At 36.7% G+C, this 18,362-nt stretch overlaps 2 protein-coding genes across 2 annotated transcripts; both read right to left on the bottom strand.

Annotated features, from left to right (window-relative positions):
* On the bottom strand, window positions 1-3,985 carry msmb (microseminoprotein beta). The gene is made up of 4 exons (XM_039683028.2): window positions 3,950-3,985; window positions 1,231-1,348; window positions 289-391; window positions 1-187 (listed from the first exon to the last, which is right to left on the bottom strand). The coding sequence occupies exons 1-4, from the start codon at window positions 3,983-3,985 to the stop codon at window positions 73-75; spliced, it is 372 nt and encodes a 123-aa protein (XP_039538962.2). The 3' UTR covers window positions 1-72.
* On the bottom strand, window positions 3,403-11,759 carry samd8a (sterile alpha motif domain containing 8a). The gene is made up of 6 exons (XM_039670362.2): window positions 11,607-11,759; window positions 7,984-8,560; window positions 7,392-7,487; window positions 5,872-5,989; window positions 4,640-4,790; window positions 3,403-4,529 (listed from the first exon to the last, which is right to left on the bottom strand). The coding sequence occupies exons 2-6, from the start codon at window positions 8,556-8,558 to the stop codon at window positions 4,225-4,227; spliced, it is 1,245 nt and encodes a 414-aa protein (XP_039526296.2). The 5' UTR covers window positions 8,559-8,560; window positions 11,607-11,759; the 3' UTR covers window positions 3,403-4,224.
* Between the last annotated feature and the right edge of the window lie 6,603 nt (window positions 11,760-18,362).

Below are 18,362 nucleotides of genomic sequence, written 5' to 3'. Positions count from 1 at the left end.
TTTTTATCATTTGTAAGGCTTTTCACCCAATACAAGACTTATTCCATAGATGTGCGTTTGCTTCCAGTTGTGTTAGGCAAGTTCGCATGGTTTGCTGTGGTCTGAAACAAGTACGAGGGTGAAAGAGCAGGTTGTTTTATCAACAACCATCTTGCATTCATCAGGGAGTTCTATTGCTGTTGGGATCCTACACACACACACACAATGCCATGTATAAGCTTTGTATTATTACTGAAAACAGAAGGTTTATGAAAGGACTAAATAATGGCCAACTACTGCAAAACTTACTTGTTACAGCATTGAATGCCAAACTGTGTACAGAGACAGTTGTAACACTCATTCTGCCACTCAGAGTTGAAGTCATGAGCTACTCCCTCTGAGTCGACACAACCTAAATAAACAATCATGCACAGTACCATAGAAAAGCTGTATGCAAATAATAATTGATAACCATAATTTAAAACAGGACACTTAGATGGTGAGATTACAACCCAAACATCTCTATAACAGGCTAATGGCCTTTTAGGCTATAAATTGATAGCTAAATAGGCCTACATTTATTCAATAAAATAGTAATAAAATACTGTTTAATGTTAAACATTCAAAGTAAATATATATTTAATATAACTTATAGCAGAAACATAGAAAAAAATTCTTTAAACCAAGGGCACGGGAAGTGCTTTGATGTAAATGTAACTCATTTATTATTTCATTTATATCATATATCATTTATTTATTTATTTATTTTTAGCTATTCATTTTAGGCATTTAGTAATGTATTTGTAATAAACACTTTAAGTGGGCTATTTAAAAAGTAATAGGACTATTTATATGTTAACACTAATGCGCAGAGTGTGATGTCATAGGCGTGTGTGTGCGTAGCTATAATTCGTCCTCAGCCGAAAAAATAAATAATTTCCTGTCGTTGTGCAGGATCTTTTATTGTAGCTATATGTGGCAACAAACAGCCCAATAACTCTGTTATTTAAAGGCTTGATTTATCCGTTGCATTACGATTGAAAGCAGTAGGCCTAAATAATGTCAAAAATGCGATGTGCAGTGAGTGTTCTCTCACCGATGCGCTTGTTGAGATTCGCCGAGTTTTGACGAGTTTAGACTTTAGGCTATATCTTAGGCTATATTGTTTCCTATTCAAAAGTGGTGACCACCCGCCACATGTACTTATTTGTATTTATATATGTATGTATGTATTTGAACACATGTAGTCACCTTGTGGATGGTTTATGTCTTCGGGGGATAACAAATCCACTTTAGGTTTCTGAATGTAGCACTCGGCACTACAGCAGACCACCACGAAGAGGAGAACGTACACTCTCAACAAACACACCTGAGAAGATGAGAAGTACTGGGCAGTTAAACATGTCAAGACATGATGCTAATAAAAAAAGAGAATATTAAATTTAATGTTCCACCAATGAAATACCAATGTTAATTTTTGAGAAGGCTAATTATTAATTACAGACACTGCCCGATTGTAAAATAAGACAGAGATTCTAAAAGTTGTATTTGGTTGTTGTAAAGACTTTTAAAAGGCTGAATCATACTGTACCATGTTGTGAATGTTTGCAATATCCAGCCAAAGCAGGTGCTGATGAGGGCAGTTAGTGGCTGATTAGAAAACCTCACACCTTTTTATATCGTAGCCTACCATATCTGTGATAAATCAAAAATGACAAGTTTGTCACATTAATAAATAGGAACTGGTTTTCCCAGATGATGGGAAGGTAAGGTAATTTCTCTAGAGGAATTAATTAATACTGTTTGATCATGTCACTTCATTTTTTATGTGTTAGCATTAATCACAACTGCATAAAACATAAATAATAAAGAGCCTCTTGATCCCTCTACTGAATCAACAGTGTTCAGCCAACACTGAAAAACAATTAAACAAGTTAATTCATTTTTCTTTAGTAAGTTTTTGCACAAATATTTTTAAAGTAAATTTCACACGCATATTTTTAAAGTAAATTTCACATATGAAATGAAGTAAAGTCTACTTACCTTAATTAAGTGAAAGTAACAAAAAAATACATAAATGAACTTAGTAGTAAAAGATAGAGCAAAACATGTTTAACTGAAGTTTCCTTTGCAAAACACTTTGCTCAAACAATTTAACATTGACCCCTTAAAGAATAATCTTATAAATTAGTAATAAATAGAATACTCATCTTGTAAATAATGTGTGAACGCAGAGACCAGAGACCTCAAATCTTGGTAGACAAAATACAATGATGGTAACATTTGATGAATCGTTTTTGTGTTTGAATGTGTCATTTTGAGTACAAAATAAACTCCAAATGTCACAAAATGGGAATTTACTAATCATAACAACAAAATACTCACGATAAAACAGTGTAAATACAGTAGGAAAACAGTGAACAAAAAAATCAACCTCCTTAATTACTCAAGGCCCAGTGCATAATGGGAACACCAGTTTCAGAAAAGTTGAGTAATATAATGTTAATATTTACGCTTTCATTTCTACACGCTTGAATTGAGTACTAGAATATACTTGGTTTTTTGAACTAACCTTTTCATGTAAATTACTTTTTTTCTGTAGTATTTACTTCACCACAAAAATAATTTTATTAGTAAATATACACTTAAAAATATTTAGTTCTTTTTAAAAACAAGTTACATTTTGATTGCACACATTTCAGATCAGACTGAACTGAGTTAAACAAGGCAACAGTGTTATTATCTTTAAGTAATTTACATATTAAGTGTTAAAATTAAAGCAAATATATAACATTTGTTTCACATAAATCCTACTTAAAGGGATACTCCACTTTTTTTGGAATGAGACTATTTCCAAAAAAAGTGGAGTATCCCTTTAAAATGTATATGAATAACTATAAGTTCACATTTGTAATATCATATCATTCCTATTCATTAATATGTAAGGGTTAGTGATATAATATGTGATTCATGTGATTTTTCTTGGTTTATTTACCATCATCAACAATGATTCAAATGTTGTCTGGTTGATCACATGTTTATTGTTTTTTTTTTTTAAAGTTTCTAACAGTCCTTGTGATCGAAATCTTGATAGTGACACTACTTGTTAAACAAAATGGAATATTTAATGCATGATTCCTGGCACTAAAATGAAAAATGTTGAAATTGCTTTCTCTTTTAGTTCACTTTAATATGTACAGTAGTATACTAGTCTGTCTGATTGAAAAACAAAATGTAATCTAGATCACACGTTGGACAGTTAAATCCTTTAATCTCTCGTCAAACAGTGCTGTATATCCTAAGCTACTTTATACATCACACCTAACTGTATAAATAGTAACAGTCATAATAAGCTAATATACAACACACTGGACATTTGTCATGCTGCTAATTTGGTGTATTAAAAACGCATATATATGAGTGTTTAGTGAATCTGTAAACTTTTATTATTCCAGTAAGTATCCTCTACCTGGTACCCCAACTGATAAGACAGAATTCAAGTTACATTTAAATAAAACAACAAATACGAAAACAGTACAAGAATTTTTTGTTACATTCAAAAATACACAAACATACAAATACAAAATGCTCTCCCCCTTTTTTTTTTTTTTACAATGTACTTCAAGTCCATATAAAAGTGCTGAATGTGTCTTTGATGCAGATATTGGCAAAACATTTCATACTAGCAATCTATTCCCAGAATCACATAAAAATTGTAAACTATCTATATACAATGGTCACATATTAATAAAAGTGTCAAAAAATATAAGAATTATATCTCTGTGGCTGTAAGACTTCAATTTGCCCCATAAGGACGTAGCATAGGCAGCACGAGGCATCATTATTTAATAAAGACTGAATGTATATTAGCACTTTTCCTCAGTTAAACATACTGTTAGTGTTCAGGAGCTGAAATACTATGTGTCCAATGGTTAGAGAAAGATAAATCTGCAATTGTAAGAACTCAAACCTGCTTCACCAGATAATGGAAAATATGATTCTGCATAATGAGGTATTAAAAAAAGCATTTTGAGATGTGCTTTTTAGTTTGTATACAGGCAGAAATTATAAGAAGATAAAGTTAAAATTCAAAACGACATTCTGATTTAGAGAGAATAAAGCATTACAAATAGCAGTTTCAAGATATTAAACAAAACAAAACAAATACAATAATAAATAATTCCCCCAAAAATCCAAATTTGAAGACTGTGAAGCCAAAGTCAGAGCAAGACAAACACAGATGGCCTACCCTAGAAGTATCCTCATGAAGGAGGGTTTGGAGAAAGGCCAGCTATACTCATTTGGAACCGGTCCGGTCACGTTGCACTCAAAGAAAGAGAAGAGAGGGAACCAGATCCGTGCTCGACGGCTGTGCTGGTAGGCCTGCGTGTTTGCTAGCGTGTGGTAGTACAGGAACAGTCTGGTGGTAATGTAGAATGCGATGAAGACGTCGATAGAGTAATGTTCATGAGCCGCTAAGATGAAGAAGATTCCAAATAAGTTTAGGACCCAAGACATGGTGTGGATGAAGTTCCAGTTACGTGGCGTGTCTAAAACAAATTCACAAAAATATGTTGACCACACCACTGAATCACAGCTGATAAAAGTGCTATCTATTTAAAAATAAGTAAAACTCTCTACACTTTTTGTTTACACTCACATTCGGTGACAAAAAAGTTGAGCATGGTGAGAACAACAGTGTGTCCGCTGAACATGTAATCGCCACATGTATGAACCCCGGTTAAAGACATGCCAAGCCCACTCCAGATGTCCAGTGCACGCTGCACTTTTGTCCATGTATCACCGTACACCTGCAAAACACACATTATGATGGTCAGCTGAAGTGTGTAAGAGAGATACAAATAGTGAAATAAAAAGATAGAGGTAACAGAGTAATTTTAGTTTTTAGTTTATATATATATATATATATATATATATATTTAAAGGGGTCATATAATGCCAATTTTGTTAATTTGAATCTTTAGGGTATAAATGAAAACTTTGTAATATACTTTTATTAAAAATTCTCATTAGTATTATTAGAAAACACTAATTTTACCTGGTCAAAAACAACTCTGTTTTCAGCATGCCGTTTCAGTGCATATGGCTTTAAATGATAATGAGCTTATCTAACCCCTCACATGGAGTGTTGCCTTGAAAACAATTGGGGGTATATTTTGGAGAAGGAATGGCAGCGGGAGTCTCTGAGGTATCAGAGACCGTATCAACCGGTTTTGAACCAGAGTTTTTTTTTACAGTTTTTATACTGATGTATAGGTTAGTTCGTTGACAGATTTATGTTACAGTTAATAGTCATGAACAACTTTTTTTCGTGATTTGCAAAGATTAATATAAAGATTAATACAACTTTACACTCGCTACTTCTGGAGTTGCAGCAGGGACACTAATAGTTGGTACTGATTCTTTTTTCAGGAGCAGCTTCTTAGCAAAACCAGCTCATAATGACCCTCGTTTATAAAGCAGTCTGGTGAGAAATGATTCGCGCAAACTTGAAAGCATTGATGTTGATCGTGGGGAATATTCCCTTCAAAAACAAAAAATCTCAGCCACTGCGTCTTCAGCGGTTCAGATTTAGGAACATCAAAATGACTGCTGTGTTCGTTATTACACCCAAGAACAGAACACCACAATCATGTAGACGCCGGACTATGAATCTCCTTAATTTGTGCATTTATTATGTTACATATTAAATTACATATATGATATATTTCAACTTTAATTCTGTCCAATGAGAGAAACAAGATTAACATTGTGTGGCATTTGTCTTGTTTCCAATAAATATTGCGGGGACTACCTACAGTAAAAGTCTTACGTCATTGCCCATCCCAAATGCACCTTCAAAAATAAATCCTATACATGCATGTTTCTCACCTTGCCTGAACACTGTAGGTGATGACCAGGTACAGACAGTGAAGTAACAAACATGGTGACACAGCGGAGCAAGAATACAGTGCCCATCAAATTACACAGTCTGCGAAACAGAATGGACCTATCACGCAAACACACAATGACAGAAGATACAGTTAGATGGGAATTTAAAAAAAATCAGGGGTTCAAAACAAGCAAAATAACAATAATATAAAATTCACTGTTTTACCACAATGAAAAAACAAAACAAACTCTTCAATGTAACTGTAAACGCATCAACCAAACACTATAGTCTACATAGATTTGAATAAAAAACTCGATTTACGATTCCAACTGTAAATATATATATATTTGCATTTTGCAGTCCAGCGTTTTTCCTATTTGTCGCCATCTCTGTTCGAAATCTGCAATTGCAGTCATTCGCGGAATTATCAACTTTACGTGAGTTGTACTTCAAAACCCTCGACACGACACAGCGCGGATGAGCACAGTGTTTGAGGAGAGTGTGAGGCTGTCAATCATCACGTCGGTGGCGTGATGAATCATCACTGGCATTCAGAATCACAGATAATTCTTTTTGGAACTATGAAAACTAGTACGAAACATCCACTTTTGTTCTGATTCTGACATTGCAGTAAATCACGCTGATTAAATCTAACAATTGCTAATAAGTTATCATGTAAAACCATGCAAATTATACTTTGTTTTCAAATTGTTAATGTTAACAACGTAAGCAAGCATTGCCTGACTACATGTAATATCCTTCCTTTATGTATCCTTTAATTTCGCATGGGTCCGGTTGAAGTCTCTTTTTTTTCTGTTGCCACTCCAAAATCCGAACAAAGTATATTTACATTTTACAGCGGGTGAGTCTCTAGTTGTTATTGACGATTGTTGTTTGAACCTTTCTGGATCCGCCATCAAATTGCTAAGTTTAATTATACGTAATGATGTGACGTAATGATGCAAAGACATGCTTGAATCTCCCACGGAAATCCACCAGTACCACTGGAATTAAAAACATTATTACAAGCTTACCGCTTTGAATCGAGCTAAGGCAAGCGGATAGTTTAACACTGTCTGGTTACGTATTTTCTCAAATATGTATTTTGGATCATTTTTAACCCCAAAAAATCTTAGGACTGCAGCTTTAAAGTGCATCAACATAAACAAAATTGCAAAGGCAAACCCTTTCTCTAACCGAATAGTCACTGTGCAGTGTGCAACAAAGATTGTTAAACATCAAAATTATTTATAATGGGAAGAAAAAAAAGATTTTTTAAAAATATGAATCGATTTGACCCATCAACTTACATCTACAAAAAGCCTCTCTGTTTAATGAGTATCAAACATGAAAATAACATTTACAAGAGATTGTCATATAGTAATGAAGTATTTTCATAAGTACCAGCTAATTTCTGAAAAGAAGAGTGTTGTCTCTGAGAAGATTATATTTACACAATATGCAACAGTTGTCAGACCACAGTAAACTAAGTGCTGGTTGGTATTTTCTGTGCGTTTACCTATGTTTGTGCATCAACAAGACCAGCACTAATATGGAGCCCAGCACCACTGCACATGCTTCAGCCATGGCGAAGGCCCAGGGAATTCTGGGAACACTGACACACAGAGTCATAATTCTTGATGTTAACACTCAAATTTTAAAACAAGATACTGATCATAAACACAGATTAAAATGAAAATTCCGATTTTTTTTGTCTTGATCAGAGGAATCATAATTTTGCCCACTGTTGCTAAGCACATTCAAAATAAAAAAGAAGTAACAGTAAAATAAAATACAGAATCGTTTTCCATTCTATCCCTAAGAAATTAATATTTAAAAATATCCTCAATTATTTTATACAGTACATTATCCAAGTACTGAACAGTTATATCATTGCATAGTAACAGTTATATTAGATATACTGCATACATCTTTAAATAACATTATATGTTTATTTTGATTAAATAATGTTTGATTCACTGCCATGAACTGCCTAATAGAAATACATTTTGGAAAAGAGGTTTAAATAAATGCAATTAAAATATATGGAGCAATATAACACACTTATCCCAAAAATACATCCACCTCATATACATCCATATATAACTCACCTGTCTAGAAATATGTCTGGAAGTGGCGGGTACGTCCTCATATCAGGAACTCTTTCATGCACTAGCACCATGACAAATGATGTCACTCCGCACACCAGCATGGCATAGAGAGCACTGAGGGTGGTCTTCCAGTACTCCGGGTCAAACCGACCACAATACTGCTTACGCTTCCCGTTTGAGTAAGTGTGTTCACTACCAACTGTAGTGACCGCCCCATTATAGTGTTGGTGGTCTCCTGACTCTCGCTTTGTGAAGCCATTAGAGACAGCACGGCCTGTTCCGCCAGTGTGTATGGGAGACAACGCACTGACCTCTGACCCTGAATCCACGAGGACTGTGTGTTGTCTCTGTAGCCTCCGCATAGCCAGCATCAATCTCTTGATATCACCCAGCACCTTAAGCTCCAGCGGAGGAGACCGCAGGTCAGTCTCAGTAAGACACAGCAGGCTGGCACCATCCAAACGGTGCTTAGAGCACAAGAGATCCACATATTCACGAAATCCCTGTTCTCTAAGCCAGCCAGCAACCTGCTTACTGCTCCAACTCTCCACACCAACGTACCTGGAGCCCGGCATACCTGCAGAGACAGACATTATGTTCTTAGTGTTGCATGAAAGTTAAAGGTAGGGTGGGCAATTTTCATAGAGTCTAACAATAGCAAGCTAACTTTGAAAGCATAACTTCCTTCAGAGCGCTTCAAATGCCACACTTCCTTCAAAACACATGAACTCGAACAGCAGGGACGAGAAAAAGCTTTCAAAAGCATCACGAAAGATGGCGTTAAACTACCTCATGAGTCAAAGCACATAAGCACATACTGTAATGTCATGGGTTTCCATCTCTCCCAAATTACAGTGGTCATGGCGTTAACGCAGCATAAGCTCGATGTTTTGGTACCGGAGGAACTGTAAAAGGTGGCTGAGATTTCGGTTGTGTTGCTCAGTGTCTGTATCTGTCTAACTCTGCATAGCATGAGACGTGCTGATGACGTGTGATGTCTATGTGAACATGGTGCAGGCCGGTAGGAGATCGTATCGGACTGAATGCAATAGACGAACATTTTATGGTTTTACGCCTTACACAGACGATGTATATACATACATATAAATAAATAGTCACTAAACTTAGTGATTGCTATCAGGATGTGAGGACTTTCAACCAGCATAATAATTATATAATAATAATATTTTTGGAACAAATAGCCCCGCCTTTAAGCTGGTTCCACTTTTTATTTTGAAGTGTCTTATGTTCCCTGCTTTCTTTTCCATTCTTTTGCAATCTGTCTTTCTGTTTGTGATGTAAACGCCAAAAACGAACCTAACTACACAGAGGTTCCTTAAAGGGATAGATTCAGTCATTTTTTACTCACCCTCATAAGAAGAAAGTCATTCATACAGGTTTTAAACAGTAAATGATGACAGATTTTGTGGGGTTGACTAAGCAGACAGTCACTTTTTACACCCCTGGTCTCATTGAGTCACTCTCTACAGCGGAACATCTTTAACTTCTCTCTCCGAATCCAAAGGTCTGTGTACAATCAGTAGTAATTGTATCATTCATGCAATCTTCAATGCAAAATTCTGCTGATTCTGGAGCTTGAGTGCTAAAGTGCAGAGTTTCTAACAAACACACAAAGGACACTATCTTATCACTGTGTGTAACCAATGTAATCAGTTCAATGAATGTCTAAAATTTGATCAGTGTGCTAGGCTGAATTAAATCTAAATGATCAAACCTCATGACTGGTGCTTGCTGACTTAAATAACATTGTGAACTAGTTTCTTCACTTGTATGATCTCAATAAATACTCATTTAGACAACTACAAGGAACTTAAGATCTTGAGTTTACGGAGATGATGTCTTAATTTGAGTTCAAATGTTTACACCTGTCATCAAGCCAAAGGACTTGCAATTTGTACACAGACAAGATCTGATTATACCGATGTTCCTAAACATGCTGAATTTACATAACACATGTAGGCCTAGATCCTTTGTTAGACCTACTGGCTCAACAGGATGAGCTACAAATAAGCCAACATTCCTATCTATGCTATAGATGATGATGAAAGAATTGTTATTTTTCGGTGCCCTATCCCTTTAGCATGTAATGCGTTTGACAGGTATGTACTGTTTGTACATGTTTACTGTCTTGGTAGTAGACTTTACTGATCTGTTGAGCCTTAATGACAGACTGTCACATGAAAGTCCTGGAACTAGAATGACTAAAAAAACATCACGACATTCAGTGGAACAACTTAACTAAATAATACTCAACTAAAACCGCCACATTAAAATGATTACAGTCATTGGGTGTGTGTGAACACACACAAACACACACAAGAATACCGCCACTCGGTACCAAGAGCAATTATTGATTCAGGGAAGCTTCATCCTCTTGCACAACACTGCATGAACAAACAACTTCTTGTTACCAAATCCAGAGGCATTTGGATGAGTTTTATCTCACATCAGCAGTTTTTTTTTAAATAAAATAAAATATTATTATAGAATCTATGGGGATTAGAACCAACAACATTCTGGAACTGACAGCAGCAGAATGAAGATAATAAATTAAATGTCAAAAGTTAATTTCGAGCTCCTAACAACAAACTTAAAAAAAAAAATGTTAATTGACTTCTGGATAAACGATTTAATATTCATGACATATGCCTTTGTAGGTTAATTTTGCAGAACAATAAATTAGGTCAACAAAACGTTTAAAGTGTACAAACAAATTACAGAAAAAAAATAAAATAAAAAATTGGGTTAGATAGTGAAAGAAAGGCAGACAACAAGTGGGTAGCATTCATTGAGACTCATTTAATAGTTTAAAATGCAAACATAAACTATTTTTTATCATCCCCACCCAAATAAATCTTGAAAGTTGATGCACTAACTACGGACGCTAGAGGCGCCAAAAGACACAAAGGATTGCGTCTGACCGCGAAACTCACGAGTGGCGTCATTTAAGTTACTTAGCCTAGTAGACATTTGATATCTTCAAAATTAAAAAGCCAATTAAACTTGATTAAAGTCGCGTTTTGAGCGTGGCCACTGGCCACTCACTGATTCCAGTTTCCGAGCTGTGGCTCCGGTGTCCGATGTACCGGGTGCGCGTGAGTCTATCTTGACTTTGACAGACTATGAAACTAAACCTGTCCCAGAGGCACAACCAAAGATAACCTTTAAAAATAAATAACATCAAATTGTTCTAAAATGGACACTTCACCAAACAATGAATGAACACAAAAGGAGATGCCAGACAAAATGACAGTCTTAGTCACCATTTAATTGTATGGAAAAGCTACAAAACTGAATGGTGACTACGGCTGTCGGCGGTTCCTCTTAACATATTTTTTTGGGTTTTACGGTCCACGGAAAAAAGAAAATCATACAAGAAGTTTCAAACAACGTGAAGGTGAGTACATTATATCCACGTGGAAACAGAAAGAAATAGCAAATAATCCCATACATAGATTAAGCATTGACTCTCAAACGACTCTACAAATGACGGAAAAAAAGCACTGACAAATCTGACTTTGGTTCTCTGTTACAGTGGATGAGTGTGATTTGTGGATGGGAATTGCTGGTTATATAATAAATATGCGTCTGTCTTGTCTTACCCTGTTTGTCCTTGTGGTTATTTAAATTATCCAGTTGTTAAAAAATCCTCATTGCAATACCGAGCCACATCAGCCTTCTGTTTCTGAGTCACCATGCTGCCAGTGACGCCCAAAAGCATGTAAACAGGAATCGTCGTCACACATGACACGCCCCTTGGGTGTGGCTACGAAACTCACTGCTGTATCGATACCGACCTTTCTTATCATTAGGTAATTATCTTGTTTTACACGCCATACCTGAATGTAATGTACTGAAAATGCACTAAGTGCTTAAGCTATGAAAGTTTTTTGTTGCGTTTCCTGGAAGTTTGTCAACTGATGGTTGTATATTGTGTTTAGTCATATGGTGGTGCCCATACTAAAAAAATAAATAAATAAATAAAAATGGACGATTAAGAGTTGTATCTCACAACAACCAACAATAAAAACAAACAAACAAATACATATTTATTATTCAATATTAGACCAATATAATAGCTTATCAAGTTTAATCATTAGTCAAATTTTCATGCCAGGTTATAGAAGTATTTACCAGGGCGGTTCATATTTCCTACTGTACATTAAAATGTTGAATTCATGAACACTGCATATTTCCAAATGTCTTGTACTCAGCCAGATGCAGCACAATTCTCATCATGTATTTAGTTCTGGTGGCTTTAGTCGTGGGAAGAAGTGTGGTCACCACAACAACATACTCATTGGTCAGGAATCCTCTGGAACAGCAAGTGTGTAATTTTGATTAAGTGGTGAGGATTCACATTGTGACCTCAATTTGGGAAGAGGAATTATCACATTACACATTTGAATCATTTTTGTTAATGACCGCTCAGTTCTATATGTGCACTGACTTTGTCATTGAAGCATATACAACTTTCTGGAAATATATATATATATATATATATATAAAAAACCCCGTCTTTTTTTAATTAATTTCTTAGGGATTTAAAAAAAGAACATTTAAATGCCAACCATCTCTATGATCTCAATAATGATTATTTCCTATACTACTCTATAACTGTAATTTCTGTACAGTTTTCTTCCTCTGATAATGGCTACTGTGATTATATTTTACCTTCTATGGCATGTAATAAGCAGATTTATTTAACAGAAAAATATAAAATATTCTACACTTGTAAAAATAAAAAGTTTCAAAAGGTTCTCTCTCTCTCACAGTAATGCATTAAAAAAAAAACCCTGTTTGTGCAATGAAAGGGTCCATTTATGTTTTCCATGGGACCATTTTGAATATTTTTTTTTATTTTTAAGAGTGTAAAGCAATCTACATATTGTTTTACCTACACATGAGTTTGAACTTGAGTTGAGAATATACAGAGTTGGTCTTACTCTTTGTACACTAGGTTGTGCTGTTGTACTTAGATTTGGCAGTTGACCTAGGGTTTGTAAGGCTATTTTATTTGGTATTTTTGTATCATGTTGGTTTGAGGGCAGTTCCAGAATAACCCACATTCAACATTAGCAGCTTCCTTGTGTGTTTGCATAAGTTAGATTGTATCTGATAATGATTTCTATCTGTTTTAGCTTAGTTTAATTATCCTGAACCTTACTGGTTATTGTTATACTACCATTATTCTGAAAGTCTGACAACCTTTTCAGGATGACCTAGCAGTATGTTGTCCTGCATGTCTAATGAAAAGTGTTTTCTCAGGATAATGTATCGGTTACCTAACGTAACCTCTGTTCTCTCTAGAAGAGGGAACACATTTTGCATAAGTTAGCTAATGCTATGGGAAAGATTAATCTTTTCGAGATATTGAAGCCAAAAAATTATCCTTAATTTTTGTATTCATTGTCAACGCAGTGCAGCAGCTATCAGACCTAGAGCATGTTGTCTAGCGTGCTCGCTGCCTTGCGGGAACTGCAGCAGCCTACCACTGAACCTGGTCATAGCCCACCAGTATGGGCGTGGCTTAGCTTATATTAGCAGGGCTTGGAGGCTGTTTCTCTGGTTTTCATCAACTGAAGCGAATGTCGCTTGTGGCGCGAGCACGGCAGGTCACGCAATACTCGTTCCCTCTTCTAGAGAGATCCGAGGTTATGTTAAGTACCCGACATGTACTCTGACGAGAGGTTGTCTCGTATTGCGTTAGTTAGCTTATCCTACGGGAACCCTTTGTCAATGCAGTGTGCGCCAAGCATCCAATCCATGAGTCCCCGAGTCAGGGAACAAGATAAGTGGAAAAATAGGGGCTAGCAAAGTGGGCCGACACATGCATAATCACCCCATGGGAAATGCAGAGCAGCATAGCCGGTCTGACATTATAGTGCGGCTCAACCAGAATACGTGATAGTAGCCTGCGGGCAGATCATCCACACTATTAGACTGACAAAAGTTTAGCCTGTAAGGCAGGAACTTCCAGGTTATAAAGTTTCACACATGTAGATGGAGTGGCCCATCCTGTCGCCATGTCATGAATAGAAATTCCGCTGGACCATACCCACGATGAGGCCATGCCTCTAGTGGAATGAGCCCTGATGCCCAAAGGGCACTGCAGATCTTTTGACGCGTAAGCAGCAGCAATAGCGTCCACTATCCAGCTGGACAGGCTCTGTTTCTTCGGGCGAACGTTTGCGAGGATTTTCCTAGTTGGTTGATTTTTCTGATCGCCACACTGGGTGGGGCAGAGAAACCGAACCGGAGGTTCAGGTGCGGCGCGGGCGCCCTCGGTGCTTGGATACGGCGGCTTGCTGACAGCTGTGGCATGATGTTTCATGTGTGACATTCCGATTGCTGGGAATGGGGAGATGTTCTTTGATCACTTTGTGATGCGCGAGCGGCGCCCTGGGCGAAGCGTTTATTAGTAACCGAGAGCGCTCGGGAGCGGGCAAGAGACTTACATTCGAATGCAATGCCCAATCACCTGAGTGTTTATTAGTAATCGTGAGCCACAGGAAGTGCGAGGCATCTTTAAAAAGACATCTCGCTGCTCTTTTAGATAGACGTGGTGTTGCAGTGTCGAACACAACAGAGCTTAAAAGGATACGACGCCAGATAGTGTAGCTCGCACGGATGGCTGAAGGCAGTGGTGACCCGCTTCTTCGGCACTGTCCTAGGCTGGCTTTTCGCTTCCTCAGGCGGCGACACGGCTTCTCTCGGATCCAGCGATGCGAAGGGCTTTGCTGAAGAGTTGAAAATCAGAGAAACAGCCTCTGTCTGAGCCCTGCTTATATACGCTAAACCAGACCCATACTGGCGGGCTATGATGCTCTCATCCCAAGACGTCATACAACTGACGCTTTTGACCATACGTCAACATCCGCTATTTTAAAGTACCCTTAAACGTCGGTTAGATGGCGTTATCTAATCCTAACCCTACCCCAGACCTAAACCTACCCTGTCACCTAACTGACGTTAAAGGTAAAGTGTCAGTTGGATGACGCCCCAGGATTCCCTAAAACGGCGGATGTTGACGTATGGTCAAAAGCATCAGTTGTATGACGTCTTGGGATGAGATTGTGTTAGATGCTGTAAAGGGGCGAGCGCCCTTTATTGGATGTGACGTCACGTCAGGCTCAGTGGTAGGCTGCTGCAGTTCCCACAGGGCAGCCTATGAGCACGCTAGACAGCCTGCTCTTGGTCTGCTAGCTGCTGCACTGCGTTGACAATGAATAGAAAAATTAAGGATAATTATTTGGCTTCAATATCTCGAAAAGATTAATCTTTCCCATAGCGTAAGCTAACTTACACAATATGAGAGAACCTCATGTAAGAGATGCTGCTTTACCATTACATTATGGGAAGCACATATTTTCAACTGCTGGAATCAATTTGCACAGTAATGTCCTTGATAAGATCCCCTGGACTGCTGATGTCAAAGGCATGCAGGTTACTTCTGCAAGATAATATGCACAATTACACAGTGAAATACCATTATTGATGCAATTATTTCCTCAAATCAAGGCCTGTGTATATTGTACATGCCTGCTATCCCAATATTATTGTGTGTGCATCAGAAAGAGAGATAATCTGTTTACTATTCCACAGTTACATATAACATTATGAACACAGAGTAGACATAATAATGTGTGTGGATGTGATATGTAGGCCAGTGCAAATTCCTGCTCGGGGTGATTGGAAAGAATGAGAACAAATATGAGCTCTGTTGTTTTTAGTGTGTGTTATGTAAATTGTTTCTGTTTGGTACTGATCATTGCAAGTTATCCACAATTGTTTTATATGTTAATTTAGGGCTGCCAATCAATTAAAAGTATGATCAAATTAATCACAAAATTTGCTTAGAAAAGCCCCAAAATGAAGTTAATTAAAATACATTGTGAAGTTACTTCAGATTAGTTTGGATATATTGTTTGTTGTACAACACACATCAATTTATTTTTTTATGACTCAACAATGTTCAGTCATGCTTGTGCATTCAGTCAAAAATATTAATTGTTGAATCAGACTGATGTCATTGGTCATAGCATCACGTTTGTTTTCCAGCATTTAGAGCTATAAGTACTGGATTTTAACATGGTGTGTCAAGTACTTCAGCTTTAAAAAGTACCTAAGCTTTAAAAATAGATTTTGAGATCCCTGGTTTCTCTTCTAGAGTGATTCTAGCAAGACATTTTCAACAATGTTGTCCCAAAAAGCATTCATATGTTGGTCAGAACCACACATAAGCATACAGTGTTCATACCCTAAAATTACTCCGACTTTTTCCTGAGTTTGTTGCAAAGTCGCAACTTAATCACACATTCCATTTTTCATGTCAAACCCAGCAGAGTTGCAACATATTTATGTAATAAAATAAGTGCAATTTAGTTTGCAGTATTACATTTGTAGGATTTATAATGTAAGAAAGTGCATTGTACTTGTTTGCTCATGGGTCAGCTGAATTCCTGTAGAAATAAGCAACAAAAGACATAGTCCATGTAAAATATGATTTGGGGGTCAGAAAGAGAGTGTGTGAGAGAGTAATGAACACAAAAGAGATAGTCAGAGAGAGAGATAGGGATTCTGTGATTTTTTTTTTCAGGAAAAGCAGTTCAGAGGGAGGCTGTTGACGTGGCAGAGAGGAAGTGGTTTCAGTCCGATGGGGGAATGAGGAGTGAGGAGAGGGGGAGCCATAGGGGGGAACGAAAGAGAAAAATTTAAGAGCAAAACAGAGAGAAAGCAGGACTGTAAAAAAGGGAATAAAATGTTTCTTTGTCGGTACATGGAAGACTAAAAGTTGATCAAACTCCTTGTCTGAGGGAAGGGTTGAAAAATTAGGGCTAAAATACAAATTTTAAGAAATGATCACACTGAATAACAGCATGCAGAAATGTTCCAAATCGGAATATGTTTATAATAGTTTTAACATCATTTAAATTTATATAAGCAATATCACATAAAAGCGTGCTGTTGTTTTGAATATCACCATGATTGTGATTTGGCCATAAAAAATAAAATCAGTGATAAAATTGAGTTCCTAAACATAAGTTAGGGAGGAGCGAGCCAATCTGATCTTTCAATCAACAGCTATATAGTATAAAAGTATAAAAAGCAACCACTTACCTCTCCCTAGCATCAGCTGTTCCACTCTCCCTCCATGATCCTTCAAACGTGCTGAACTGCTCGAGAAACATTTCTTATTATTGTCAATAATGTTGACAACTTTATTTTAACACTGCTTACTGTTTTTGTTGAATTCTTTGATGAATAGAAAGTTCAAAGGAACAGCATTTATTTGAAATAGCTATATATATATATATATATATATATATTAGAGCCAGACCTATATATCGGCAGATAATGGCCGATAAATGAATATTTAAAAAATAAAATAAAAACGGACGAAACACGCTTGAACCATGTCATGAGTGTTGGAGTTGTATAGTTTGTCCACCAGAGGGCACTCATTCATCAGTCTGTTCTGTTGTGACAATAAAAGAAACAAGTTTCTTTATAAAATGCATTATCATATTATTTTAGTTAAAACTCATAAATAACTACAAATAACTAATGTTAGGGAAATCTGTTCATTTTTTGTTGCACGTTTCGGAAAAAAATATATCGGAATATCGGATTTTAAAACCAACAAATATTTGTATCGGTATCGGCCTTCAAAATCCTTTATCGGTCGGGCTCTAATATATATATTAGAGCCCGACCCTAATATAGTATATATACAGTATATATATATATATATATATATATATATATATATATATACACACACACACACACACACACACACACACACACACACACACAATATTTCACCTTCTGTCATGACCATGAACTGTAAAGCCCCTGCTGGTAGATGCTGGAACTACACTATTATATTTTTTCATTGACGGTTATTCATATTCGGTTAGTGGGTTATTGTCAGTTATTGTATTCTAATGAAATATATATCCCCATCCCCCTCGCCCCCCTCAAAATAGCATACATTCCAGAAATTTCATTAAAGATTAATAAATTCTACTCATGTTAATGCTAATAATAACCAATTCATGTTAATGCTAATAATAACCATTATTAGGCATATAGTCCCACCCCCCTTAAAAATAGAGAAGCTTATGAGTGTTGGGGTGGTGATGGCGCAGTGGATAAGACACATGCCTATGGTGTGAGAGACCCAGGTTCGAATCCACTGTGAGACACCAATAGTTGCTCCAGAGGCGTGCGACCTCTGACATATATAGCAATTGTAAGTCGCTTTGGATAAAAGCGTCAGCAAAATGAATAAATGTGAATGTAAATGTGCCCTTTTTGTGTCAGAGAGCATTGGCAGTAGGATGTGTTTCAGG

The sequence above is a fragment of the Pimephales promelas genome, chromosome 15, assembly GCF_988280905.1.
Source record: "Pimephales promelas chromosome 15, fPimPro1.hap1.1, whole genome shotgun sequence".
Classification (NCBI taxonomy): domain Eukaryota; kingdom Metazoa; phylum Chordata; class Actinopteri; order Cypriniformes; family Leuciscidae; genus Pimephales; species Pimephales promelas.
The sequence above is the reverse complement of the archived record's forward strand: the minus strand, read 5'-3'. Positions and strand labels throughout refer to the sequence as shown.